General features: G+C 38.9%; 1 protein-coding gene across 4 annotated transcripts; it reads left to right on the forward strand.

The window, feature by feature from the left end:
* Positions 1-27,802, forward strand: LOC113048392 (NACHT, LRR and PYD domains-containing protein 3). Of its 4 annotated transcripts, none has more exons than XM_026210177.1 (10): positions 1-111; positions 1,779-1,952; positions 3,802-3,975; positions 14,083-15,951; positions 16,987-17,160; positions 22,296-22,466; positions 25,564-25,737; positions 26,273-26,446; positions 26,523-26,569; positions 26,664-27,802. In XM_026210177.1, exons 2-10 carry the CDS (start codon positions 1,798-1,800, stop codon positions 27,230-27,232), a joined length of 3,507 nt encoding a protein of 1,168 aa, XP_026065962.1. In that variant the 5' UTR covers positions 1-111; positions 1,779-1,797; the 3' UTR covers positions 27,233-27,802. The 4 variants fall into 4 exon arrangements, with proteins under 4 accessions (XP_026065962.1, XP_026065965.1, XP_026065963.1 ...); XM_026210180.1 differs by having other exon boundaries at positions 26,528-26,569; positions 26,664-26,925; XM_026210178.1 differs by lacking the exon at positions 22,296-22,466.
* Positions 27,803-27,842: the final 40 nt, after the last annotated feature.

The following is a 27,842-nucleotide window of genomic DNA, read 5'->3' on the forward strand; positions in this document are numbered from 1 at the left end:
AGAGTCGCATTTGAAATCGAAACCAAAAGTTTGAAACTTGCTTTTGACAAGGCGCCATTTCAGAATGCTGCGAGCCGAAGCTTAGGCCTTCAATTTCTATCATATTTACTGGTAAGTTGTTATATAAATATCTTGACATTAGATGTGTGTGTGTGTGTGTGTTATATTTATGGTCAAATTCAATCAAGAGTTTACTAAGGTTTATTTGAGGCATGAGACACAGTTCATGTATAAATAACACTTCTCATGTAATGTAATACAAATTCATTTGAAATATGAATCTATCCAGGTTCTTACATTGTCATCGAGGTCAACGTCTGTTATATTTTGTATTTCCCCCATGTCGAATCAAGAGGTTGGTTGGGGCCTTCAGAGGAAATGGGTGCCGATTCCTTTGTTTTCTTGGTTACTGATACACCATTATGTCTTCTCTGCTGCAGAGTAGTGCGTAGAACAATATATCAGATTACTAGTCACAAAATAAACACTGAACGATGGCATTTCTAGGTTCTTTTGCACCACAGAAATGAAATGCATAATATTCTATGGGCATTTCATTCAAATTAAGATGAAATTAGCTCTGGCCTATTAGGTTAGGATAGGATAAACTTTACTTGTCCCGGAAGGGAAATTCGTCTTGGGCAAAGTGCTACAGCGTTGTTCTGAACAGACAATAAAAATAAAAATAAAATACAACAATGTATAAGTCTAATATATAAAATACATATTGTGCAAAACACAAGGTTCTAATATGTTATATGAGCATTATTTTTTGGTGGAATTCAGCTTTTTTTTATCGAGCCAGGAACAAATGAAAGCTTCAGTCTGTTAGTTTTACACATTGGCAGCCTTAGTCTCTTTCCCGATGGCAGTGTCTGGTATTTGCTAAAAAGAGGATATTTGGTGTGAGTACTGATACTTATTGCTCTTCTCATTGTTGCTTGTTCATATAGAGTCTGCATGGGCTCATATTGTTTTATTCCTAAGATTCTCCTAGCTGTTCTGTGGATATGAGCCAATTTGTTTTTCAGTTGAACAGACAAGTTTCCAAACCAGACTGTGATTCCGTAGCGAATAAGACTTTCAAGCGTGGCTTGGTAAAAAAAACATGAAAGATATCGCTACCCACCCCATACAGTCTCAGCCTTCTTAAAAAAAATAAAGCCTCTGTTGTAGTCGTGTGCACAGAGTGTCATTGTGTGTTTTCCAACAAAGAACATTGTCCATATAAAACTCCAGGTATCTGTAAGATGTCACTTCTTGTATCTCTGTGTCTTTAATGATCAAAGGCTTATGTTCAGATTCACTTTTACTGAATTTATGGGGTTTATTTGTTAAAATGACATTGATTAGAGTGGATTAAAAACCTCCCGGTCTGCTGACATTTGTAATGACATCTACCTCGAACATTAAAATGCTCATGATAACTTTAATTAACTCTACAAAATGTAAATCCACTTCACCAGCTTATTACTCTTCAACTGAGATGCTAAAGAGTTACTGCAAAAACAGTAGTTTAAAGAATTTTAAAGATGGCAGTACACTCGTTTCTCTGGCACATGAAGACTAGACTCCATTAACACTTCGGCTCTAATTTGGAGACTATAACAAAACCAAAATAATATGAAATGAAAGGACATAACTTATTCCAAAATAATATGGGATATTTTAGTGGCAGAATTTCTTCATGTGTCATAATTGTTTATTATTTTCTGTTTTGCATAGTTTATGTTCTCAGTGGTTGTAAAGTGTTAAAAAAGGTCATGATTAAATTGCAGGAGAACGCAGCCTGATAAAATGAGTCTCTATGAAGATAGAGAGGAGGGGGATGTTGTTTACTGCGAGAACCAGAGAGCATCATCCTCAGAACCCAGTTGTGTGTCTATAAAGAGTGATGGATCCATGAAACACCCCATTACATTCAGTGATGGACCAGGGACCTCCAACCCCAGGTGAGACAATTACCAGTTGTAGCAAATTAACTCAAACGGGAAATATTTATGATTAATTATAACTGGTTGTAATCAATAATAAATATTTAGATTACATCTTAGAATGAACTGTAGCAGAATTAATCTTACAATTATTTGATCTGTCCGTCCAGTGAGCAGACAATATAATCATTTATCAATTCAAGGAAAGACTATTTTCCTGGCCAAGGAACAATAGCTTTCCTACTTTATGCAGTACAAGCAGTAATTTACCTTGTAGCAAGGGTATCAACCTTCAGTGACTCGGAATCAACATTAAACAGGAATCTAAATAGTTCCAAACAGTTACTTGCATTGGCTTTTTAACAAAGTTACTTGAAGAGAAAAACCGCCGGAAAATCAAACTCAGGAGATTTTTAACGAGTCTTGGACGGTGTCCGTCTCAAGAAGAATTGTTTTTTTTTTTTTTTTTTAGCAAAGATTAGTCTGAGCTAATGATAGAAGTTTTGTTTGTCTCCCTTTATATGGCCAATTTGCATGTTTATGTCTGGTCTGGAGGATTGGTACAGTTTTATCCAAAATATAGTACAAATAGTATGATGCATTTCATGATCACATATTATACATCATTATTTGAGGAATAAAGAGCACATCATTTTGATACCAAAAAAGAAACATTTAGAAGATTAAACAAGAGATACATTCATAAACCTGAATATTGACATTTAGAGCTCAACTAAGGCCGGTGACACACTGGCTGCGCGGCGTCTCTGCTGCATGTCAGGAGTGTGGCGGCTTGCCTCGAGTTTTCTGTGTGTTTACACACCAGAATCGTGCCTGACGTGGCGCTGGCGCTCTGTTGCTACTGTGGGTGACATAGAGGGAGGCCGCCGACAGACCAGGATCTTGTCTTCATTACAACAATATCAACTTTTTTTGCACACCTACTGATAAAGGACACCGTCAACAGTATTTTCGGCAAAATAGACTATGTTTGACAGGTGCAATATTTAAAAATCGATAATTATTTATTTATTTTTTAAATTACATTTATATCTGAATTTATGTCCACCTATAGACTTTCAAATATCAAAACTTCATGAATTAATATGTATTTGTGTACAAAATTACATAAATGTATATTCCTATTATATTTTGCATGGAAACGCTTCCAACACGCTCGCGTGTCGGGTGAAAAATAGGCGTCGGTTCTATTTCTAGCATGCACGCGCATCCGCGCGTCTCACGCAGGCAGTCTGCAAGCTCTAAACTGTTAACATGGGAGCCTAATTAAAAACAGACACGCCACGCAGCTGAGACGCTTGTGCCACGCATCCAGTGTGTCGCCGGCCTAATCCAAATAATGAGTAGCAACTAACATTTAGAAGATATTAAACAAGAGATACATTCATACACCTAAATGTTGACATTTAGAGCGCAACTAATCCAAATAATGAGTAGCAACTAGGCTAATATAATAGGGAAATATACAAACAATACATGCATATACCAGATACATTTGTAACTGATTAATTATAATCTAAGTAATACATATATGTTATGTGTAGTGTGCATTGGGGTAATTTGCTGGTCAGCTATGCCATTTACATCTCTTTTGGAATGTGTTCGAAGTTTGATGGAGAGACGAGAGTGGTGAAACTGTTTAGCATCTTCTTGATAGTGGGGGAAAACCATTGGCAATTTAACACCCATATAAATGTAGAATTTGGGGCAGTTGCTACACCAGTACCAAAGATAAGAGACAGAATAATTAATGTTTTATTGATATTAAACAGAATTTTTCTGTTTTGCACCATTCATGTTCTCAGTGGTTGTAAAAATGTTAAAAAAGGTCATGATTAAATTGCAGGAGAACGCGGCCTGATCAAATGAGTCTCTATGAAGATAGAGAGGAGGGGGATGTTGTTTACCACGAGAACCAGAGAGCATCATCCTCAGAACCCAGTTGTGTGTCTATAAAGAGTGATGGATCCATGAAACACCCCATTACATTCAGTGATGGACCAGGGACCTCCAACCCCAGGTGAGACAATTACCAGTTGTAGCAAATTAGCTCAAACAGGAAATATTTATGATTAATTATAACTGGTTATAATCAATAATAAATATTTAGATTAGATCTTATAATTAACTGTAGTAGAATCAATATTACAATAATTTGATCTGTCCGTCCAGTGAGCAGACAATATAATCATTTATCAATTCAAGGAAATATTTTTTTCCTGACCAGGGAACAATAGTTTTCCTACTTTATGCATAAATAGCAGTAATTTACCTTGTAGCAAGGGTAGCAACCTTCAGTGACTCCGAAACACACATCTAAATAGTAAATGGTTACTTGCATTGGCTTCATTGCTGAACAAGAGTCCTGATGCGTTAGACAACGGAGGTTCTTGATTAATTCTTTATGAGTGAGTTGAAGCTTTTCCTGTGGTTCTCTGAAGATAGGAAAGTCCACAGCGGATCGATAAATTTACCTGAAGATAAAAACTGCCAGAAAATCGAGGAAAGTTTTGAGGAGTCTTGGATAGTGTCCATCTCAAGAAGAAATATAATTTTTTTTAACAAAGATTAGTCTGAGCTAATGACTTTTGATAGTTCCTATCCACACCCACCTTTTGGGTGGAATAACCTATACCAGGCATACATTTTTGAGCTAGAGATGTTTTCTTTGTCACCGTTAATGGTCCATTTGCATGTTTATGGCCATTTTTACCCAAAATATAGAACAAATAGCATGATGTATTTCATGATCACATAGTATACATCATTTGAGGAATAAAGAGCACATCATTTTGATACCAAAAAGGGAACATTGAGAAGATATTAGACTAGATATTCAGGCACACACATGAATATTAGCATTTAGCTCAACTAATCCAAATAACAAGTAGCAACTAGGCTACTATAATAGGGAAACATACAAACAAAACATGCATATACCAGATACATTTGTAACTGATTAATTATAATATAAATAAAAAAGTCTTTATGTGTGTGTGTTATGTGTAGTGAGCATTGGGGTAATTTGCTGGTCAGCTATGCCATTTACATCTCACGGAAGTCGTGGCCTAATGGTTAGAGAGTCGGACTTGCAATCCAAGGGTTGTGAGTTCGTGTCTTGGGCTGGCAGGAATTGTAGGTGGGGGGAGTGCATGTACAGTGCTCTCTCAATACCATGACTGAGGTGCCCTTGAGCAAGGCACTGAACCCCCAACTGCTCCCCGGGCGCCGCAGCATAAATGGCTGCCCACTGCTCCGGGTGTGTGTTCACAGTGTGTGTGTGATCACTGCTGTGTGTGTGCACTTTGTTAAAAGCAGAGCACAAATTCAGAGTACAGGTGACCATACTTAGCTGTATGTCATGTCACTTTCACTTAAATCTCTTCGGGAATGTGTTTGAAGTTTGATGGAGAGACAAGAGTAGTGAAACTGTTTAGCATCTTCTTGATAGCGGGGGAAAACCATTGCCAATTTAGCACCTATATAAATGTAGAATGTGGGGCCATGTCTGTGATTTATATGCAAATGTCAATAAACTAAAAGGGGTCTTTAAGCCATAAACCCAAACAATCGTACATGATCCCAAGCAGTTGCTACATCAGTACCAGAGATAAGAGACAGAATAATTAATGTTTTATTGATATTAAACAGCATTTTTCTGTTTTGTACCATTTATGTTCCTTTTCGAAAGGGAACTTCACGCTGCATCCTCTAGAGTTGTCAGGGTTTGGCAAGGAGGAACTCAAGTGCAGACAGGAATCACAACATGCAGGGTTTATTAATCACAAAAAGGGGAAAAACAAAACCCACGAGGGGGAAAACAATGACTAGGGCAGATACTAAATAACTTAACAAGACTGGGTAGACACGATAAAAAAAGACTCAAAACACAAGAACACTAACTACAAATAAACAATAACAGGTCTCACAACGTCTTCTTCCAAGAGCAACACCGAGTAACAATATATCACAGGAACATGTAGAAACACATATCACAATGTGGAACAATAACAATGAACCGACAAAAGATAGCGCACACTAGGGGATCTAAATAGGAGAACTAATTAAGACACAACAGGTGGCACAGATAAGGCAATCACGACAAAACTAGGATAACAAGGGGGGCGGGGCAAGGGGACGAGACAACACAAGCACATGGCCCAAAGACAAGGCCATGTGCTTGTACACAAAACACGGGTCTGTCATGATCCTGCCTCAAGACTAGAGAAAAGTCAGGACATGAAGGCAGAATCATGACAAGAGTGCGCTTTGGGAACACTGTCAGTGTGACCTGTGTCTGAAGCGTGAATGAAATAATGACAATGAACTTGACATTGGCAGGGGGACGCCTATGATGTAAGCAAATCAGTGATTGCAGATATAAAAGGGCACCTGTAGAACACATTATCCTCTTTTTTTGTCTTCAAGAGACCTTGTGTACGACACACACATGTTTTTGACTCACAAAAGAGAAGGATGTGCTCACTGTTGCATTCGCTGAACTACTAGAGCAGAGCTCTGAACTCTTTTGAAAAGCTTTTTGCCAGCATTTGCACAAGCGTGTTCACCTTTTGGGGGAGTTGAACAATCTAAATGCGATGCATTTGCAACAGTTTCTGTTCTTGCCTGATCCTTGAGGGGATTAAGTGTTTGAACAGAGTGTATATGGCTCCTAATGGAGAGAGAGCCATGCTGCGAGATGTGATTCTATTTTAGCTGAGTCGTTGGCAGTGAGCTCTGCTTAGACAGAACTATTAGTATGTAAGCTCTATTGAGTGCTTCACTAATTGTGTCTAGTGTTTAGTAGTCAGGTCTCCTCTCATTTCAGAGAGTTGTTATGTTGAGACTGCTACTCTTAAGAGCTCCTCAACCAGGTTGGGTGTTGTTAGGCTACCTCTCATTTAAGAGAGTTATCCTGCTGAAGCCTCCACTTCTTGTAACTCCACTTAGACAGCACTGTTGGTTTATATGCTCCTTTTTTGTGAGCCTTGTTAATTGTCTTTAGCGCTGAGTGTTGTCAGGCATCCTCTGATTCTAGAGAGTCGTCATTTTGAGGCCTCCACTCTTAAGAGTTTCTCCAACAGGGTTGAGTGCTAGGCTTCCTCTCGTTTATGAGAGTCATCCCTCTGAAGCCCTTGCTCGTCAGAGCTCTGTCATGGGCAGTGATATGATTTGTAGGTTCCTTCTTTGATCCTCACTAACTGCCTCTGGCGCTGAATGTAGCCATGTCTCCTCTCGGTTTAGAGAGTAGTTGTGCTGAGACCTCGACTCCTAAGAGCTCCCCTACCAGGGTTTAGCATTGTTAGGTTTCCTCTCATTTTAGAGAGTCATCCTGCAGGAGCCTCCACTCTCCAGAGCTTTGCTTAGACAGTACTATTGGTATTTAGGCTCCTTTTTGTGAGCCTTGCTAACTGTCTTTTTAGCGCTGAGTGTAGCCAGGTCTCCTCTTGCTTTAGAGAGTCATAATGCTGAGACCTCCACTCTTAAGAGCTCCCCTGATAGGGCTGAGTGGTGAAAGGTTTCCTCTCATTTAAGAGACTCAATCTGCTGGAGCCTCCACTCCCCAGAGCTATGCCTAGGCAGTAAGAGGAGTGTAGGCTCTTCTATTTTAAGCCTCACTAACTGCCTTTGATGCTGAGTGTGGCTAGCTCTCCTCTCGAGTCTTTAAGCTGAGGCCTCCACTCTTGAGAGCTCAAACTAGGATTGAGTGTATAGGCTTCTTCTCATTTAAGGGAGTAATTCTGCCGAAGCCTCCACTCTCCAATGCTCCGCTTTGTCAATACTATTGGCATGTAGGCTCCTCTTCTTTTGGGGAAGCCTCGCAAACTGTCTTTGATGCTGAGTGTAGTCAGGCCTCCTCTCGTTCTAGAGAGTCGTCATGCTGAGGCCTCCACTCTTAAGAGTTTCTCTAAGAGGGTTGAGTGTTAGGCTTCCTCTCATTTAAGAGAGTCACCCTGCTCTTTAGAGCTCCGTCATCGGCAGTGATATGAGTTTGTAGGCTCTTTCTTTAAGCCTTGCTTACTGCCTCTGGCGCTGATTGTAGCCAAGTCTCCTCTCCTTCTGCTGAAGCCTCCACTCCCCAGAGCTCCACCTAGGCAGTAAGAGAAGGGCAGTTGTGGCCTAAAGGTTTGATAGTTTGACTCCTAAACCCTAAGGTGTGGGTTCGAGTCTCGGCAATGCCGTGACTGGGTGCTTGAGCAAGGCACCGAAATCCCAACTGCTCCCCGGTAAGGAAGTGTAGGCTCTTACACTCTGAGTCTCACTAACTGCCTTATGACGCTGAGTTTGGCTAAGTCTCCTCTCATTTTATAGAGTCGTTATGCTGAGGCCTCGACTCTGCCGAGCTTCACCTAGGCGTTAAAGGGAGTGTAGATTCTTTTATTTTGAGCCTCGCTAACTACCTCTGGTGTTGAGTGTAGCTAGGTCTCCTCTCAGTTTAGAGTCATTATGCTGAGACCTCCACTCTTAGAGCTCCGGACTTGAGGGGGAGTTAGTCTATGATGTTTGGAGCTTGAGCCTGCCATAAAGCTTAGCGGTTTCACTGATAGGGATGTTGTTCCTCAATTCCTGACTTGGGGACACAGTTACCTTGGCACTTATCCCTCAGCATGGCGGCGTTGGTATACCATTCACAAAGCGCCCTCTAGAGGATGCAGCGTGGAGTTCCCTTTCAAAAGGGAACTTCTCAGGTTACGCGTGTAACCATGGTTCCCTGAGAATAGGGAACAAGACGCTGTGTTCTTGGATGATGTGTTCTACAGGTGCCATTTTATATCTGCAGTCGCTCATTTGCTTACGTCATAGACTTCCGCCTGACAGTGTCAAGTTCATTGTTGTTATTTTATTCATGCTTAAGACACAGGTCACACTGACAGTGTTCCCAAAGCGCACTCGAAAGGATGCAACGCCTCGTTCCCTATTCTCAGGGAACCATGGTTACATGTGTAACCTGAGACATTCTCAGTGCTTATAAAGGGTTAAAAGGTCATGATTAAAGGGTACATAACATACACAGATTCACCTAATATCATGTTAATCTTAAGTACTTATTGAGTAGTACTGCATCCTTCATATATCCAAAATTCTTTAGTTTTATCATATTTATAAAAGAAAAATACAGCTTTCTGTTTTTTTCCGGAAAAGCCGCGCTCCTGGAGGCGTGCCATGGGTGGAGCTATAATACTGATGTTTCGTGTTTTTTCGATTAACATATATTCACTTATGTGCTGATTTCCAACAAAATACAGAAATTTGATGCAATTGTACTTACATGAATGGGGTCTTTTATCACAGGGATGGCTCCATGTTTTATTAGCAAACAATGTGCAAATCTAGCATCGACTTGGGCCTTGTTTATAAAACATTCGTCACTCAAATGACCAGAACACCCAAACGCACATGCTACACTCTGTTGCTGCCCCGGAAAAACAAACTACATCCACTGTTCATGTAACGCTGGGTTCTTGGGGAAGCTGAACACTGTAAACTTTCCCTCACATCCAAAAACGCACTTATTTGGAGGCATTCTCAAACAAATCCTATGCAGCACTGCTGACGATTTTGAAGTGCCTTGATGTGGCGGACTTGCTCTCCTCTGGTCAACGTGTGCACGGGTGCACTTTTCAGAGAGAGATGCTCATATAAGGAGTTCCAATCTCGTCTATGTCATTTTTTTTTCAAAAAAAAAAGCCCAAAACTTGTACCAACCCGGAAGCAAGATTTTCGGCATAGAAATTCTCAGTCATTCTTCTAAATTATATATTTTTTATTTGGCCATGTTAAGCATGAAAATCCAATCTTTATAACACTGTGAACAACTCTGAATACATGAAACACCATTGCCCCCAATAAATTGCAGATAGAAATATGAAGATAGAGAGGAGGGGGATGTTGTTTACTATAAGAACCAGAAAGCATCATCAGAGTGATGTGTCTATAAAGAGTGATGAATCCATTAAACACCCCCCTACATTTAGTGATGGACCAGGGACCTCCAACCCCAGGTGAAACAATTACCCATACTAGAGACAAGAGATAGAATTATACTTTAAACATCAGTGACAAAGAGAGATCATCTAAAAAATTAATGTTTTATTAAATTTAAACCACATCGAGTTTACGCATAACAACATGCAATGTGCAGTTATCTGTAATAATAAAAATAAAAAGTAATCCACTATGCTTTCAATGGCTCAGATGTCGGGGGCACATAAATAATCCTAGTACATAAGTAACGTCCTAGTGTCTTTGCAGTGTGTTGTTGTTAATCATATTTATCATTTATCGATTCAGTCCTCCTTGAGAATGAGATTAACTTGTTTAATTGATCATCATTCCCACTATTTCATTTAGTCAGCAGTAGGGCTGGGTATCATTCATTTCAATATTGATACCAATACCAGTACCTTGACTTCGATACCGGTTCGTGAACAATTATTAACAATTTTACAATTAACATACTTTTTATGCCAATTTTATGAAATAACAAGATTTTAACAAGATTACATAATATATTTTTTAGCTAGTTTGTACAAACTCAAAGACTCATCTCCTGAGCCACTGCACAAAGGAATAAATGTAACCAATACAATAAATCAGTGCAAATAGTTTTAATAAACCTCAAATAGTCTTCAGTTTATACATCGGTTAGGCTACATTTACACCAGTGCCTGTTCAATTTAAAATGCATAGCTCAGACAGAATCATGATTTCTATTTATTTTCAACTGAATTACTGATGAGCATTAGCAGCTTCCAGTGCTGTCAGGCTGTGTTCCCTCTTCCATGATCACTTCTCTGACTCAGCAACATTGGCCAAAACACATTAGACAGCAATTGGACGTTATTACAAACACTCAATGGTGGTTTAAAGTGACTTTTGAGTGAAAGTGGAATGTAAATCTTATTTATTGTTTTATGTAGCATGATAGTACAGTTTGGATGAAAGGTCACATTATGCGCTTTCGGCCATGTAGTATGAAAGGACATCTGCATTTGATCAGAACTCCACACAGCTCCCACATACTCAAAAACACACTCACACACACACACACACACACACACCAGTGTAAATGTAGCCGTGCATTTAAGGGGAGCTGGGACACATTCACACTAGTGATGCGTGGGTCGGGGTTTTTTCCAACCCGCAAGTCCCGCTTTTATGAAATTATTTGGCCCGTCCCAGCCCCCCCACAAATAAAGTATAATTTCTTGACCCGCCCTGACCCACCCCGCACATTGGGGACATCACGGAAGTTACGTTGCTACTTAGACCTTCGTATCGTAACCTTATCAATATAGGCTATAGGTCATTGCCCTATGATGGTTAGTTCGTGAACAAATCTTTTAGGTGAACGAATCGTTCTCGTTTACGTAATCCACTGACCATAGACAATAAAAGACTCATTTCTCGTTCAATGAAGTTCCTCCCACAGCAGCACGCGAGCGCGGTGCTATTAGCAGCGCATGCGCAGCTCGTGAACGGCTCTGTGAAGTGAACGGTTTCATCCTGTCAAAAAGAGTTACTCAAGATGTAACGGAGCATGTGACTTGTTGTTTGAACAAATACAATCTTCTCGTAGGTGAAAGAGTTGAATGAACTGATACATCACTTTCGTGAATGACATGAATGAGAGTATATAGGGTCAATCGACCAAGCATGTAAATCTCGATCAGCAATCAGCAGATACAAAGCGCAGTTATTGGTGCACATAAGCTTGTTTTCATATTTGGAATACAGAACATAACTCCACGTTTAATCCCCGATAAAACCTTGTGCTTTGTTAATCTGAACAAGTTATTTAGACTATTTATTTAATGCGATCATGTACACACTTTAATAAAGCCAAATCAGTTTTTGTCACAAGTAATGTTCGTTGACTTAAGACATAACACATAAGACACTCTTTTTCGCCAACTGCTGGCGTATTTGTGTAATATGAAGAAATGGTCACTGAACGAATCAGTGAATTAATCATTTTAGTGAACGAACTGAAAATCAATGAATCTCTTGAAAGAATCTAAATTTCCACCACTAAATTCCATGCAACATAAATGGATTTTTAAAAATATTGTTTTTAGTGACACGCCCCAACCCGCCCCGCAGTAAAGTGCCAATTTCTTAACCCGCCCCAACCTGACCCGCGGGTTATGAGACGACACGTGCATCACTAATTCACACTAAAGCCTCTTAAATCACTTTCTCTTGTATCATACATAGATTGATCTCAGTGATGGGAATAACGGCGTTATAAATAACGGCGTTAATAACGGCATTACTTTTTCCAGTAACGAGTAATCTAATTGATTACTCTTCTCATCTTAATAACGCCGTTACCGTTACTGCCAAAAAATGCGGCGCGTTACTATAACTGATGATGAAGCTGTTTTTTTTTTTTTTTTTTTTTTTCATCAGACCAACTAGATCTCTGAGCGAGAGGCAAATACTTTTTTTACTGTTCTTCCTTGGTTAGTGGGCAGAGCACGAGACAAGCGCATAAATGCTGACGATTGGCTGAGGTAGAGTAAAATTTCATTGTAAGCCAATCAGAGGTAGAGTTGGGCGGGTGTTCGAAAGCACGCATAGTAGTGATGGGAATTCGGCTCTTTTGACTCAGCTCACTGAAAAGAACCGGCTCTTTGGCTCACAAACGGCTCTTTAAATGACTTTGACTATAATATTTCAATTTTTATTACATAATTATTTAATTTCTATAGGCTAAATTTGAAAAAATACAGTCGGCTCTTCAGATATGCGAGCCAGCTCCCGAAGTTCAACTAAAAGAGCCGGCTCTTAGAGTCGGCTCATTCGCGAATCGCGAACGACTCCTCAAAAGCTCATTCGCGAACGAGTCGATCCATCATCACTAACGCTCATGAATTGCGAACAACCCATCATAACGCATAGTCGGACAGGACAGGACACACAAGGAACAACACAAGCCAGTCAGTCAACGAGAGACAGGTATGGCAAGGAGCCCAAATAATCCAAAAGTAGCCTTCTCTAAATGGAAGTATATACATTACTTTTTCCTTCAAGAAATTAAAGAAACAATAAAAGGAAATATCAAAAGCTCCCAAAAATCTATCGTGTTATTTGCATTGATCCACTATATAAACATAATATCTACATACATGGCATTTGATTGGAGGCTAGTCTCACTTTGTCCCACAGCAACATTTTTTTTTTAGATGTGTGTACAATGTTTCATGTTTCTGTTAATAATGTATTGTATTAAGTGTCCATTTCATTATAATATTCCGATTTATCATAAATAATTGAACATGCACATGTATTTTAAGTTCCTTTAAAGAGGGGTAGAGGTGGGGTCACATTTGAGCATTTAAAATTAAATTTTACTTGAAAGTAACGCAATAGTTACTTTCTTAAGTAACTAGTTACTTTTAAAATTTGTAACTGAGTAACTAATTTAGTTACTTTTTGGAAGAAGTAACTAGTAACTGTAACTAATTACTTTTTAAAAGTAACTTGCCCAACACTGATTGATCTGCGCAATGCCACTTCTAGCTAGTGCTTCAGGCTTATTGCCTCACCGACACTGATGAGATGAACCCCTTAGGTGTCAAAATTTGGTACCGAACTATGAGACATTTTTCGTTTTTCAATAGTATCAATGCAAATTTGGTCGGTCCCTAAAACGTATCGAACTCGATGCCTAGCCCTAGTCAGCAGATCCTCATTCACATACAATAAATCACTCCCTAATGCTTAATGTGAAGGTTTTTTTTATTTTAACTTAACTTTATTTTACGAGAGCAAATGATAATTTTCCAGATGAGTCTAATGTTAAGCTTAACATCCATTTAATCAATAAATGTCACTGATGACCTTAGTACAGTTTTATCGCCAAATGAGGAAGTTATGCACCTTGTGACAGTGAAAGGAATCTTCAAAACACTGCTTCATAAAGCTTTAAAAATGACACAGAGCTTTTATAAAATTGACCAAGTCACATGATTTCAGCAAAGGCTTCATTAAGTCATGTCCTTTTTCAAAACATTTTTACATTTGTATGGTTTACCACTATGAATTTTGATTTCATGGCTTCACTAGATCTTGCTGCTTGTGCCCTCATTCATTATTTGTGTTTTTCTTCTTGTTTCTGCAGTATGGATAGAGATGAACAGACTGGAGAGATAGAACAGGATTGTCACCTACCAGTTGATAATAAACTACAGAGAGTCAAAAACCAACACAAAACCAGTATGAAGAAAAAGTATGAGAGTTTATTTGAAGGAATTAAACAACAAGAGAATCAAACCCTCTTAAACAGCATCTACACACAGCTTTACATCGTAGAGGGAGAGAGAGAAGGAGTGAACGAAGATCATGAGGTTTTACAGATGGAGAAAACTCCCAGAACACAACACTCACAAGACACTGCAATTTGCTGCAATGACATCTTTAAACTCATAACAGAACCAGGATTTGAGGAGAAAGACAGAATAAAGACCGTTCTTACTAAAGGCATCGCTGGAATCGGAAAAACGGTCTCTGTGCAGAAGTTCATTCTGGACTGGGCCGAGGGAAAAGCCAATCAGGATGTAGATTTCATGTTTGTGCTTGCATTTCGAGAGCTGAACTTGATCCGGGATCATCAGTACAGTCTAAATAGACTTCTGCTGGACTTTCATCCTGAACTTCAAGATCTGGACTCCAAGATTTATGAGGAGTGTAAAGTTGTGTTCATCTTTGATGGTCTGGATGAAAGCAGAATCACACTGATGTTTTCAGATGATCAGAAAGTTTGTGATGGGACTGAGACTTCATCAGTGGGTGTGTTGATATCAAACCTGATGAAAGGAGAGCTGCTTCCCTCTGCTCTCATCTGGATCACCTCCAGACCAGCAGCAGCCAATCAGATCCCCTCCAAATACATCAACCGTCTGACAGAAATACAGGGATTCAATGAGCTTCAGAAGGAGGAGTATTTCAGGAAGAGAATTAGTGACGAGCATAAAGCCAGCAAAATCATCTCACACATCAGAAAAACAAGAAGCCTCCACATCATGTGTCACATACCCGTCTTCTGCTGGATATCATCCACTGTGCTACAAGACATCATAAAACACAAAGACAGTGCAGAAATCCCTAAAACTCTGACTGAAATGTACATCCACTTCCTGCTCATTCAGATAAGCATGACAAATCAGAAGTATGAAGAGAGAGATCCAGGGAAATTAGTGCAGTCCAATAGAGAAGTGATTGTGAAACTTGCTGATCTGGCATTCAAACAACTGATGAAGGGCAATGTGATGTTCTATGAGGAGGACCTGATTGAGAGCAGCATAGACATCACTGACGCCTCAGTGTATTCTGGGATTTGCACTGAAATCTTTAAGGAAGAATCTGTGATTCAGCACAGGAAGGTCTATTGCTTCATACATCGGAGCTTTCAGGAGTTTTTAGCTGCTTTTTATGTATTTTACTCCTATCTAATGAAGAAAATGGAGTCGTTGCAGTTTTTTCTGGATAGCAGACATGAGAAGTGCACGTCTAAGCCATTATCTTTGTGTGAGCTTCTAAAATCAGCAGTTTCTAAAACTCTCCAGAGTAAAAACGGGTACCTTGATCTTTTTCTGCGATTCCTGTTGGGTATCTCACTGGAGTCCAATCAAAGACTCTTCGATGATTTACTGGCACAAACAGAAAACAGCTCAGAGACTATCAGAGAAATCACACAGTACATTAAAGACAAAATTAAAGAAAGTTATGGTCTCTTAGCTGAGAGATCCATCAGTCTATTCCTCTGTCTTCTTGAAGTAAATGATAATACGTTGTACAAAGAGATTGAGGAGTTTGTCAAATCTGGCAAACATTCAGAGAATAAACTCTCCCCTGGTCACTGCTCAGCAATAGCCTACATTCTTCAAATGTCAGAGGAGGTGCTAGAGGAATTGGATCTGATGAAATACAACACATCAAATGTGGGAAGAAGGAGACTGATACCAGCACTAATTAACTGCAAAAAAGCTATGTGAGTTTTTTTTTTAATAAACAGATTTCTATTTAATTATAAACAGATGTAAAGGTAAGTAAAAGCAAACAGAAGTATTACACACACACACACACACACACACACATATATATATATATATCAGTAGTGAGCTGCACGTTCACACCTAGGCCTTCAGAGGTGTTAATCCACCAATTAATACCATCATTATGATGCCAGAAACCATGTCACGTAGCAAGACTGAATGCCATTACTAAATATAGAAACCCAATTTAAACAATTCATAAAGTCTTCTTTCACTGCAAACACCAGATACCCCACATACATAATCTCTAGCTGAAGCACCAGTATTAACCTGATGAAATTACAAAAATATAGTCCAACCCAATGTTCTTACAGACATTTATTAAGTCAAACATATGTATACCTTGCAAATAACATTAGTATAAAACAGGTGATTACGTGTTTTAAAGTTGACCTTACAATTTAATGCACTCATACGGCTTTTTGTCTTTACGAGTCACCCCGCAAGTCTGCCATCGAGCTCTGGGAGGTAAATACTAGTTAACACAGCTTTACTGGGAAAGTGAGCAAGTAACAAATAATTCATAGAAGAGAATGAAGAAATGTCTATACATGTGTTTAACGTGTACCTGCCAATTTAACATAATCTTAAGACTTTCAACTTCACAATAAGTCTCCCCGCCAGTCTGCCAGTAAAAATGCGGGAAGAAAAGTCCAGTTAGCACAGCTTGACTCAGAAACTGAGTGCTCCTTAGATATTCTTACAGATTCTTAAACTTGGCTTTATATTTTGGAAATAATATCAGAATTTTTTTTTAAGTGCTTTAACAAAAAAAAAAAAATTAACCTATGATACTCACAGCACATGATAGTGGGCTTTCATATTCACAATGAGCCTGTAAAAGATCCGTTGCCAGGGAACTGTGCTTTTTTGTCATGGACTTTTAGATAGGATTTAGGTTTTCAGATGACAATTAGATTGATCATTAGCCACCTATCACTCCTTCACTGCATTGTTATCCTTGGTTACAGACTTGCTGGATGTCATCTTTCTGATCAGCACTGTGAAAGTTTGTCTTCAGCTCTGCAATCGTCAAACTCACATCTGAAAGAGCTGGACCTGCATAATGATGACCTGCAGGATTCAGGATTGAAGCTGCTGTCTGTTGGACTGAAAAGTTCAGACTGTCAACTAAACATACTGAGGTTTGAGCTTTACATTGGTTTATTCAATATGCTGAAATATGTTGATGAATTAAATTCTCAGAACCCAATCACAGAGTAAGTGAGTTGCTCTGGATCAGATTGTTTCATGAACCATTTGCAAAAAAGAATGAGCCGGTCTACCTCAAGTGATGCAACGGAGGTTGCTTAACCATTTTTGGTATTTTTTTATTGAGTGATTACCTTTATATGTAATCACTGTGTTTCTGTGGCTCAAGCTGTAGAGCATTGCGTTAGCAGCGCAATGTTGTGGGTTCGATTCCCAGGGAACACGTTAGGTAAAAAAATATGTTAGTCAGAATGCACTGTAAGTAGTGTTTTTATTTTACTTAGTTTAACCACAGTGGTTTAACCAAGTTTGTAATGCACACAACAAAGTTTGGTAATAGAGGGGTGTGTCACTATATCATAGCTCCTTGGAAGAAAAGTTGATATCTAGATTGAACATACAGTAGGTGGCCAACCAAAATGCCTAATACCGCCACGTGTTCTACCACCACAGGGCCACGGTGTTAACTGCAAGTCAGTCACATGTTAAAATCGTTCAAGAAACTACCACCAGGACCATCTTAATATTAGGTTAAACATTTAAAAGTGCACTGTTAGGTGTATATCTAAGTGTTTGTGTGGAGAGTGGAAGTTAATACGAGGCTCCAGTGCAATTCCTTCATTCAGTTCTTCATAACAGTGGAAACAAATTGAAGTACGCCGTCATTTTTGCTCATACATATAAAACTAATATTTCATTCGAAACTGTAAATGGTGTACCCTTATTTTGGTGTACACTCACATGAATAGCAACAAAACGTTGTGCTTCTGTGAAATAGAGAAAATAAACCTGATGTGCTTTGTGCCATCTCTGTCTGCGTGAACATGTTAAACTCAAGTTTTTGGGAGACAGCATATTTTGGAGACTTTCTGTGATTTACAATGCACAAACCAGAAGCAAAAATATCTGCAGAATGGAAAAGGGTTGACCATTCTCAAAAAATAATTAATAGGTCTGTCAATTATTGAGAGAGAAATGCAACCTCCACAGATTACATAATAAGGGAATATTTGCTTTCATTTTGAATTGGTTCGTCTAAAAGACATTTCAAGCTTTCTGTTAATTTATTTTTCATGTATGTGAGGCACCCCAATTTTAAGTTATTTAATCATCGGGAAAATATTATCACAAGGGCACCTCCCTTTAATGCATGTGCATTAATAATTTTTCACACCAACACTGGAATATGTATAATAATATAGCACATTTCTTCTAGATTACAGTATGGGATCTGCATTAAAAATAAATCTTCACATGACATCAACCGAGACAAAGCAATTATAACCTGTGAATTGAAGGCTATTTGATGTTTTACAGTGATCTGATGCCAATGACATTCCAAATCATTGATAATTAGTTGTTATTGATCAAGATTAAATGGCCACTTGAGTGACAGGTGGATTGCCGGTGCTGTCACCGCTGTTGAGCTAGGTGGGCATTCCAGCTCCCACCTTTTTGCCCTTTTTGGTGAAGCACTGCAAAGATGGCAACAGCCTGCTCTGCTCACTTTGTGCTTCAAAAACGCTTTTCAGGAATCCACAGGTGACATCACAGTCACTACATCCATGTTTTTATACAGTATGGTTTAAACTTGAGGACGTTTTATTAATACGTCTATTCTTTTCAGTTTCAGTGATTTCGCTAAATCATGGCTAGATTTAATTTAAATCTGTTGATAACAAATATTTTAACTTTATGTTTTAACTACATTTACATTTTAATAAAAATTTTATTTTTTATCTTTTTATTTCATTTTCAAATATAACACATCGGCGAGGCAAAGCTGATGGCTATTTGCAAATATGTGCTTTGATGCATTTGTTTGATAACTTCTGGTTAAAGCACCACTCAGGGGTCAAAAGCTGAAAATGCACTGTGCAGCAGCAGCGTTGGGTGTGGTAGAAAGCACACTCTGGTTGGCCACCTACTGTATTATATTTGTATTAGCTTTATTATGTTTTATACATATTAACTTTAAAGTGGCCCATTAAGCTTTTACAGATATAACTTTTCATGTAGTGTGTAATATAGCTGGTTGCGAATGTAAAAGTTGTACAAATGTAGTCATCTACGGATGGAAAGAACAGGTTTTGAACTGTCCGAAATGAGTCAACATTAATTACAGTGTGATTTTCTGCAGAAATCTACATAGGTTTTTAACACATTTGTTACACATAATGATCATCATTGGCTGTTTTCTGTGCTGTGAAAGCAAACCACTTTTTAATATACTCTCAAAGGATAAGGATGTGTAGAGTCTGGTGGAAATTTATTTTACTATATGCCTATACTGAAGGTGAGCAACTGTCACTTTGTCATGTCCAATAATTGCATTGCAACACAATGGTGTAACAATGACAGCACATTAGCATTTCAAATCTTTCAAGAGTTTAATTAAGGATTTGCAAAACACTTAATCATTAAGAATTGGGGCAATACCCAAAATATTTGGACCAACTTGCACCTGCACCAGCTAGCAATAAGAAGCCAGAAAAGTTAAATACATATAAGGAACAGCTTGAGGACGCATTTGCAAATTATTAGGTCATTTGGCAACCTGATTGGGTATAAAAATAGCCTCTTAGAGTGGCTGTGTCTCTCAGAAGTCAAGATGGGCAGAGGATTGGTGAAGCAATGTCAGAAAGGAAAAATTGCAAAGAGTTTGAAGTTATCATCTACAGTGCATAATATCATCCAAAGATTCAGAGAATCTGGAACAATCTCTGTGCGTAAGGGTCAAGGCCGGAAAACCATACTGGATGCCCGTGATCTTCGGGCCCTTAGACGGCACTGCACCACATACAGGAATGCTACTATAATGGAAATCACAACATGGGTTCAGGAATACTTCCAGAAAACACTGTCGGTGAACACAATCCACCATGCCATTCGCCGTTGCCGGCTAAAACTCTATAGGTCAAAAAAGAAGCCATATCAAAACATGATCCAGAAGTGCAGGCTCATTTAAAATGGACTGTGGCAAACTGAAAAACTGTTCTGTGGTCAGACAAATCAAAATTTGAAGTTCTTTTTAGAAAACTGGGACGGCATGTGGCCTGACGGTTAACGACTCGGACTCGCAATGGAAAGGTTGTGAGTTCGAATCTCGGGCCGGCAGGAATTGTGGATGGGGGGAGTGCATGTACAGTTCTCTCTCCACCTTCAATACCACGACTTAGATGCCCTTGAGCAAGGCATCGAACCCCCAACTGCTCCCCGGGCCCCGCAGCATAAATGGCTGCCCACTGCTCTGGGTGTGTGTTCACAGTGTGTGTGTGTGTGTGTGTGTGTGTCCACTGCTCTGTGTGTGCACTTCGGATGGGTTAAATGCAGAGCACGAATTCTGAGTATGGGTCATCAAACTTGGCTGAATGTCACTTTCACTTCACTTTCAACCCAAGTTGTTATCAGTGCCCAGTTCAGAAGCCTGCATCTCTGATGGTATGGTTTTGCAAGAAAAAAACTGAAATCGCATCATATGTTCCTTTTTAATAATTCCATGAGTTCAAACCTATATATAATAAACAGAATAAAGGTTATCCGTATTTTGTGTGCTGTCCAAGGGGAGGGCTCTAAGTACCCCTTCTACAGTATAGAACAGAAATAGTGCAGAGAAGGGGTGGCAGAAGGATGCTGGAAAAAGTGTCAAGGAACAGAGATAAATAAGTCTGCTGTCTATATATACATGCCTCTTGTTAATTGGGTTGATTACTGATTGTGCTCCTACCGAATTTGGTTAATCAAAAATTTCACAAGTTCATATTTACATATAATAAGCAGCTGTCCAAGAGGAGGGCTTCAAGCTCTGAATTGTGGCCTGGACCCAGAGTACCCCCCAAAAGCAAAAAAGCAAAGAACAGCCAACCTTAAAAAAGAAAATAAACCCCCCATAATGAGCACTGAAAATTTGGTGGGGCTGGTGTTTCAGGAAGAAACTAGTCTTTTGGCCGGGAGAGCCCACACAAACTCCGACGGGAGCAGCTCATGGCATCAGGCAGATGGGCTCTACTAGCCGATGGATGAGAAGAAGCGTGATTTGGGAAGCCTGATCAGGAGAGCTCACACTGCTTCTTGACGGGAGCAGCTCACAGCATCGGGCAGGTGAGCCCTATTGGTCAATTACAGAGTGGACGATGGTCAAATTGACTGACCGGGAAGGTCCACGTAGCTTAAACGGGAGCCACTCACGGTGTCAGATTGGTGGACTTTACTGGCCAATGGACAAGTTGAACTAATACTGCATTCCAGGCAGGTTTTAGAGCTCGTAAGTCACGATTTCATACCATGACTAACGACTTTGTACCGTTCCAGGCAAGGCACGCCAAACTTCCTGAGCGCAAGGACTGTAATGGATTGTAATGTTGCATTGTTCTAAAATCGTTTTTTCAACATCTACCACTTGCATAAACTGCATCCGTAGGCAATATGTTTCTAAGGGGTTGCCATTGTTGTTTCGCGTGCTGTGTGTGGTTTGTTGAAGTGGTCTAGAAATTGGATGAATACGAAGAGTTTGGTATGGTTGGAGTGATGATGAGAGGTTAAAAAATATAGATGGAATGGCCTCTTTTGCTTTGTTTATATTAGGTTGTGTTTTCCATCTATTGGATTACAATTTAAGGGTTAGGGTTTTTTTTCAATAGACATACTTGATCTTAGTTTCTCCTTTAGTTTTTGGATTAAAGCCTTACAATGTTCTAATAAATCAGTAATAAAAGCTTTGTCATAAAAATAAACACAAAATGTACAACATGACCTCAAGAGTATATTTGCTGAAATAGTGCAGCTGTTAGTCATGTTGAATCTCCTGGAAAGTGATTTCTTGAAAAGAAAGAGTCACCTTATTTATTTTTTATTTTTGAAAAATACATTTATTGGTTTTCCTTTTTGTATGATGGCTACTGTAAGAATGAAATCTTATAATTATTGTTTCTTCTCACACACACACACACACACATTGCATTACTGTTCATATATGCTGCTTATATTTATACAAGTTGTATAGCTGTACAACTGGCAATTATTAAATGTGCTCTAGTTTTAATTATTTAATCATTTATGTTTTGTTCAGATTGCCAGGCTGTAGATTGACTGGTGAGTGCTGTGAAAGTTTGTCTTCAGCTCTCCAATCAAACTCCCATTTGAGAGAACTGGACCTCAGTAACAATGACCTGAAGGATTCGGGAGTGAAGCTACTTTCAGATGGACTGAAGAGTTCACATTGTCAACTAAACATACTGAGGTTTGTCTTAATGGACACATGATTATTTAAATGAATAATGAATTAGGATTAACTAAGGTCTGTGGTAGTGAATTTATTGGTATTTGCATCATTATTTAATGTCCCCAAAAAAGTTTATCTTATACCATTTTGATTTGACAGTGTTATACAGAGTTTTGAGATGGTCACATCTGGGCAAAGTTTCCATTATGTCAGCTATTGATGCAGCATCTCATCTCATATCTGGCAACTGTATTGCTGTTGTATACAACTGAAACATTCATTATATATTTTACATTTTTAAATAAAATGGGATGTGTTAAGGCTGACACAAATATTGTTTTCAAATGCTGATTTCTCAAAATTGTTTCAAAACTGCTTTATGGAAATAATAATTACAATCTGAAATGAAGATCAGACTGAAATGATCAAGGACCCTGTCCAAATTATCCTGCTTCTTTTCCTGGAGGTGATAGTGTTTTCATAAGTTAAAAAAATGCAGGCAATGAGTGCAGCACTGCTGAAGGAAATTGGAGCCCCTCACACACTCAACCAGAGAATGTGTGTTTGCTTTACTATACCCCTTCACCTGGACCAATATTACTCCATCACCTTCACTATGCTATTTCTCACCTGAAGGACACCACCTAGCTACAAGATACTCATAATTTCATGTAGTTCAACTAGAGTTAATCTATCTTTTGATAAAGTAGTTAGCTACAATACAAGCTTGTGATGTCTAAAGAAATGTTAATAATGTATGCAAAAATAAGAAAATATTGGTAAAACAATACTGTGGTTAATACCAGTCGAAGGTCCCAAAATGGGACATTAGCAAAGTGAGAGGGCCCTAGCCATCTTGTGCCTCTTAGGATTCTGCTGACCAAGGGATTTATACTATGTCACCAGTGGAGCAGTGATGCACGGGTCAATGTATAATCAACTCGCACCCGACCAATGTTTTCAACTATCCCGCCCGCAACTCAGACCGCACAAAAAGAAAAAGAAAATATTGTACACGACCCGTTTCCTGGTCCAGTAAATCGAATCATTATCTATGTGGGGAAGAATGATATTTCAGAAAGAGCAGTCAGAGCTCCTTTAGAAGGACTTCAGTGAACTCTTTGAAACACTTCGAAGACTCAAAGTTCAGTCGTTCATTAGTGGACCACTCCCAGAAAGGGGAACAAATATGTTTTCATGGTTGCTTGGGCTGAACACATGGCTACAAAGTTCTTGCAGTATAAAAGGTGTGAATCTCATTGACAACTTAAATCTTCTGGGGCCATTGACAACTTTTTAAACTGGATGGCTTCCACCCCAACAAACTTGGTGCTAGAGTGCTTAAGGACAATATCTACTTTTCTCTCCGTCATCCTTCAGCAGAGTGTCAATTCATTCAGCACACACACACCGGGTCGGAGTCATCATGTGGTTGACATAACCCACAAGGACACTGATAACTCCATGCAGCAAAAACAAGCACTGCGGACGGACACTATCCCAGCTGAGCCCTGCCCACAGAGCTCCTCACAGACAGACTTTGATAAATCAAAACAGCTACAAGATTTAGCACCCAAGGACGACTTGGAAAACAGCCAGGAAAGCCTGGACAACATATCACAGTCACTGGAAACACCAGAGACAGAGCCCCGCTTACTGGACACAATCCCTCTCTCCAGTATCTCCACTTCTGTGCTTCTCACAGACAATTGAGGAATTGGTGCATGATGGGACTAAACTCTCTCACACATTCGCTGCAAGGCATCTGATATCAACAAAAAAAAAGGGATCGCAACATACTCGCTATTAAAAGTTCTCTTTTTCATGGCTATGGCTGCTTAACCTGACCGAACAGCTCGCGCTCTACATTTTGAGATTGTTGACAATGTTGAAGAGGCATTCATGCACCAGTCAACAGCTTGATTGACGTACGACTCAGTCTATCCACTAACGCTTTTATTGCTCTCCTCTGAACTATTGGACATAAGTTAACAGTACACTTATGGACGTATCCGTGTATTTATTAGGAAGGGTCGAATGAAAAAACGGGACAGATGCTCAATTTGCATGAGGCGGGACAGAGGGTAAAATTGCTGTACAGTACAACATAAAGCGGGACAGATGGATCACTATTCGCGCCAGTTATTTAGCCAATAAAGTCTAGGCCTATGTATTTCAAAATTGTGTCTAGTACTATATAAATTACTTAGGTTTAATTTGCATCTTTATTTCAAAAGACTCGACTGACTGCGACCCGAATATCATTAAAAATATTTTTGGATGACTCATAACAGCGGTTGACCATAGGCAACCCACGCATTACTGCAGTGGAGGGAATGCATCACCACATATGTTAAGGTACTCTTGAGTTAAACTAGCACTGGAGAGGTCTCATACATAACACTCAAAATGGGGTGGCAATGGCCATAACAGGCATAAACTGGCATCCACTGGAACATCCACATTAGCAGAGCTATGTCATTCTTGGACTTTGTCAAATAAAGGACAGTGGATTAACAAGTGAAACTCACAAAGCCACCAAGTCAAGTTTCAAATCAAGAAGATAGCTAACTGCCAGGATGCATGCACACTACCTTCTCTGATTGGACTGGAACCAACCTTTCTTTATTGCACATTTGTGGAGAAGATACTGAAGCTTTTGGTTCAGTATCAGCACTACCTGCACTGATGCAGTGGCAAAAATAACACAGTTGAAGTGAAGCTACAATAATGCCCTCTGTTCTTCTCTATACGGCTTCTGCAAAATATCAGCCACCCTGGAGCAGGGAATTTCATCATCATGTTGCTTCATTTAACACAAGTATTGACTTTGAATAGGCAGAAAGAGAATGTCACTTATTGTAGTGTCAAGTACTGGCATAGCATCAGACTCACAGACTAAAAAGGGAATCATAAATAATTTATATTAGTTAACAACTATATAATTTTTATTTTGGAAGAACAACAATTTCCATGGAAAATTCCTCCTTTAAAATATTTTTTTGACCTTAAGGCAGAAGAGATCATTGCAAATGCCAGTCAGAATGTGTCATTTAAAAAGTGTTGTGACAGGAGTTATAAGTGTTGTGACTTACTGTGTTATTGTTCTGTTTAGGTTGGTCACCTGTAATATCACTGGTCAGTGCTGTGAAAGTTTGTCTTCAGCACTACAGTCATCATACTCCTGTCTTAGAGAGCTTGACCTGAGTAACAATGATCTGCAGGATTCAGGAGTGAAGCTACTGTCAAGAAGTCTGAAAAGTTCACTATGTCAACTGAACATACTGAGGTATTTACCACAGATAAAGATTTGCTCTCATCAAACTAAACGTCAATTGTGTCCTACTCCTTCGATGCTTGTAATGTCTTGGCAGTACTTGGTTGTGTTTGCTCTAATCTAAAGCATTGTTAATGTCTATAATAATTATACCTTATGTGTAAATCATATAAAAACCCTGTAGATAACCAAAACCTCACTAATTAAAATTCACTAAGTAACTTTTGGCACTCTTGCAGTTAATAAATAAAACAGCATGCATCTTGCAGAAGAACACTGTAGCTGGAACTACTATGCTCTGTTTATATATATGACAATTCATGCAATTACTCTGCAGTAGCTACTCTGCAGTGGTTTGTGTCCTGCTTGGTCAGTCTAAATATAAAAACTTAATTATGGGTATGCCATAGAAATGTAAGGTAAAACAATGTTTTGGAAAATGGATTGATGAAGTACCCGCTCATTTTTATAAATTTTGTACATTTTGAACAAAATTACACTGTGTACTTTTAATTGACTAACTTGTCTGGTGTTGTCTGTGTTGTAGACTGTCTGGCTGTATGGTGACAGAGGAAGGCTTTCTTTATGTGTATTTAGCTCTGAATTCAAACCCCTCACACCTGAGAGAGCTGGATCTGAGCTACAATCACCCAGGAGAATTAGGAGTGAAGCTGCTTTCTGAAAAACTGGAAGATCCAAACTGCTCATTGGACAAACTTAAGTATGTTGACACTGCTGTGTGTGCATGTTTACTGGTTGTATGTGATCTGCAGAATGTGACACTGTGTGTTTTACAGTGTAGATCATGGAGGAGAGTTGAGGATTACAGCTGGACTACACAAATGTATGTCTACACACCCATCCACACACAAACACACACAGACGCTCACACACACACCGTTAGTGACTGTTACATATGACTCTTTTCTTGTGTACAGATGCCTATGATCTCACACTGGATCCAAATACAGCACACAATCATCTCATTCTGTCTGAGAATAAAACAAAGGTGGCACACGTGGAAGAGTATCAGTCATATCCTGATCATCCAGACAGATTTGATGGATGTCCTCAGGTTCTGTCTAGAAAGAGCCTGTCTGGACGCTGTTACTGGGAGGTTGAATGGAGTGGAAATGCTATTATATCAGTGACATATAAAGGAATCAGAAGGAAAGGAGGAAGTTGTTCATGTGAGTTTGGATACAATAAAAACTCCTGGAGTTTGATGTGTATTAATAATAGATATACTGTCTGGCACAATCTTAGTTCAATTGACTTACGTTTCCCGTTACACTCCTCTAAGAGAGTAGGAGTGTATGTGGATGTGTCGGCTGGAACTCTGTCCATCTACAATGTCTCAGACTCACACTCACTCACACACTTACACACATTCACCTCCACATTCATCGAACCTCTCTATGCTGGATTTACAGTTTTTGAATCATTGTCTCTCTGTCAGGTTGAAAAACCAGTAAGTAACAACAGAGACAGCTTACCTTTGGTTTGACTGTTAATTATGAGGATTGTATAAGTAGTTGAGCAACATTTACTTTTGTTATTAGTAAATTGTTTTTTAATTATGTATTTATATATTTTTGTGGTCTGTAAAAAAAGCTGTAACATGCACGTACACACACACACACATGCATATACAATACAGTAAATGTTTAGGCCTAATTGTAAATAAGACAAATTAGTCATCTTTCAAATATTTTTTCTTAAACTAGGAGTCAGCAGAAAGTAATATCAATGCTTGCTTGAAGTCATGAGGTCATAGTTATTGTAAATTATGGTGTCTGTTTAACTGATTACATGATGTCAATAAAGCACATAATGTTTATTGGATTATAGTTGTGTATGAGAACCGTATGGACATTACCTTGACACACCCATCTCTGTAACTTGTAACAGGCTTGTAACAGAATTCTTCCTAAATTGTAACACAAAAATAAGTATTTCCTGTAGATGTGCTTTGAAAATATATGTATTGTGAAAATATATGTAAAATATCTGTATAAATAATCTTGAATTTGTTGTAAGATGGAAATAGATGCATTAAAGTCATTTTCAGCATATACACAGCCTGATCCACTATAGTGGAAAAACCCTACACTTAA

This window comes from Carassius auratus, chromosome 29 (assembly GCF_003368295.1).
Source record: "Carassius auratus strain Wakin chromosome 29, ASM336829v1, whole genome shotgun sequence".
Classification (NCBI taxonomy): domain Eukaryota; kingdom Metazoa; phylum Chordata; class Actinopteri; order Cypriniformes; family Cyprinidae; genus Carassius; species Carassius auratus.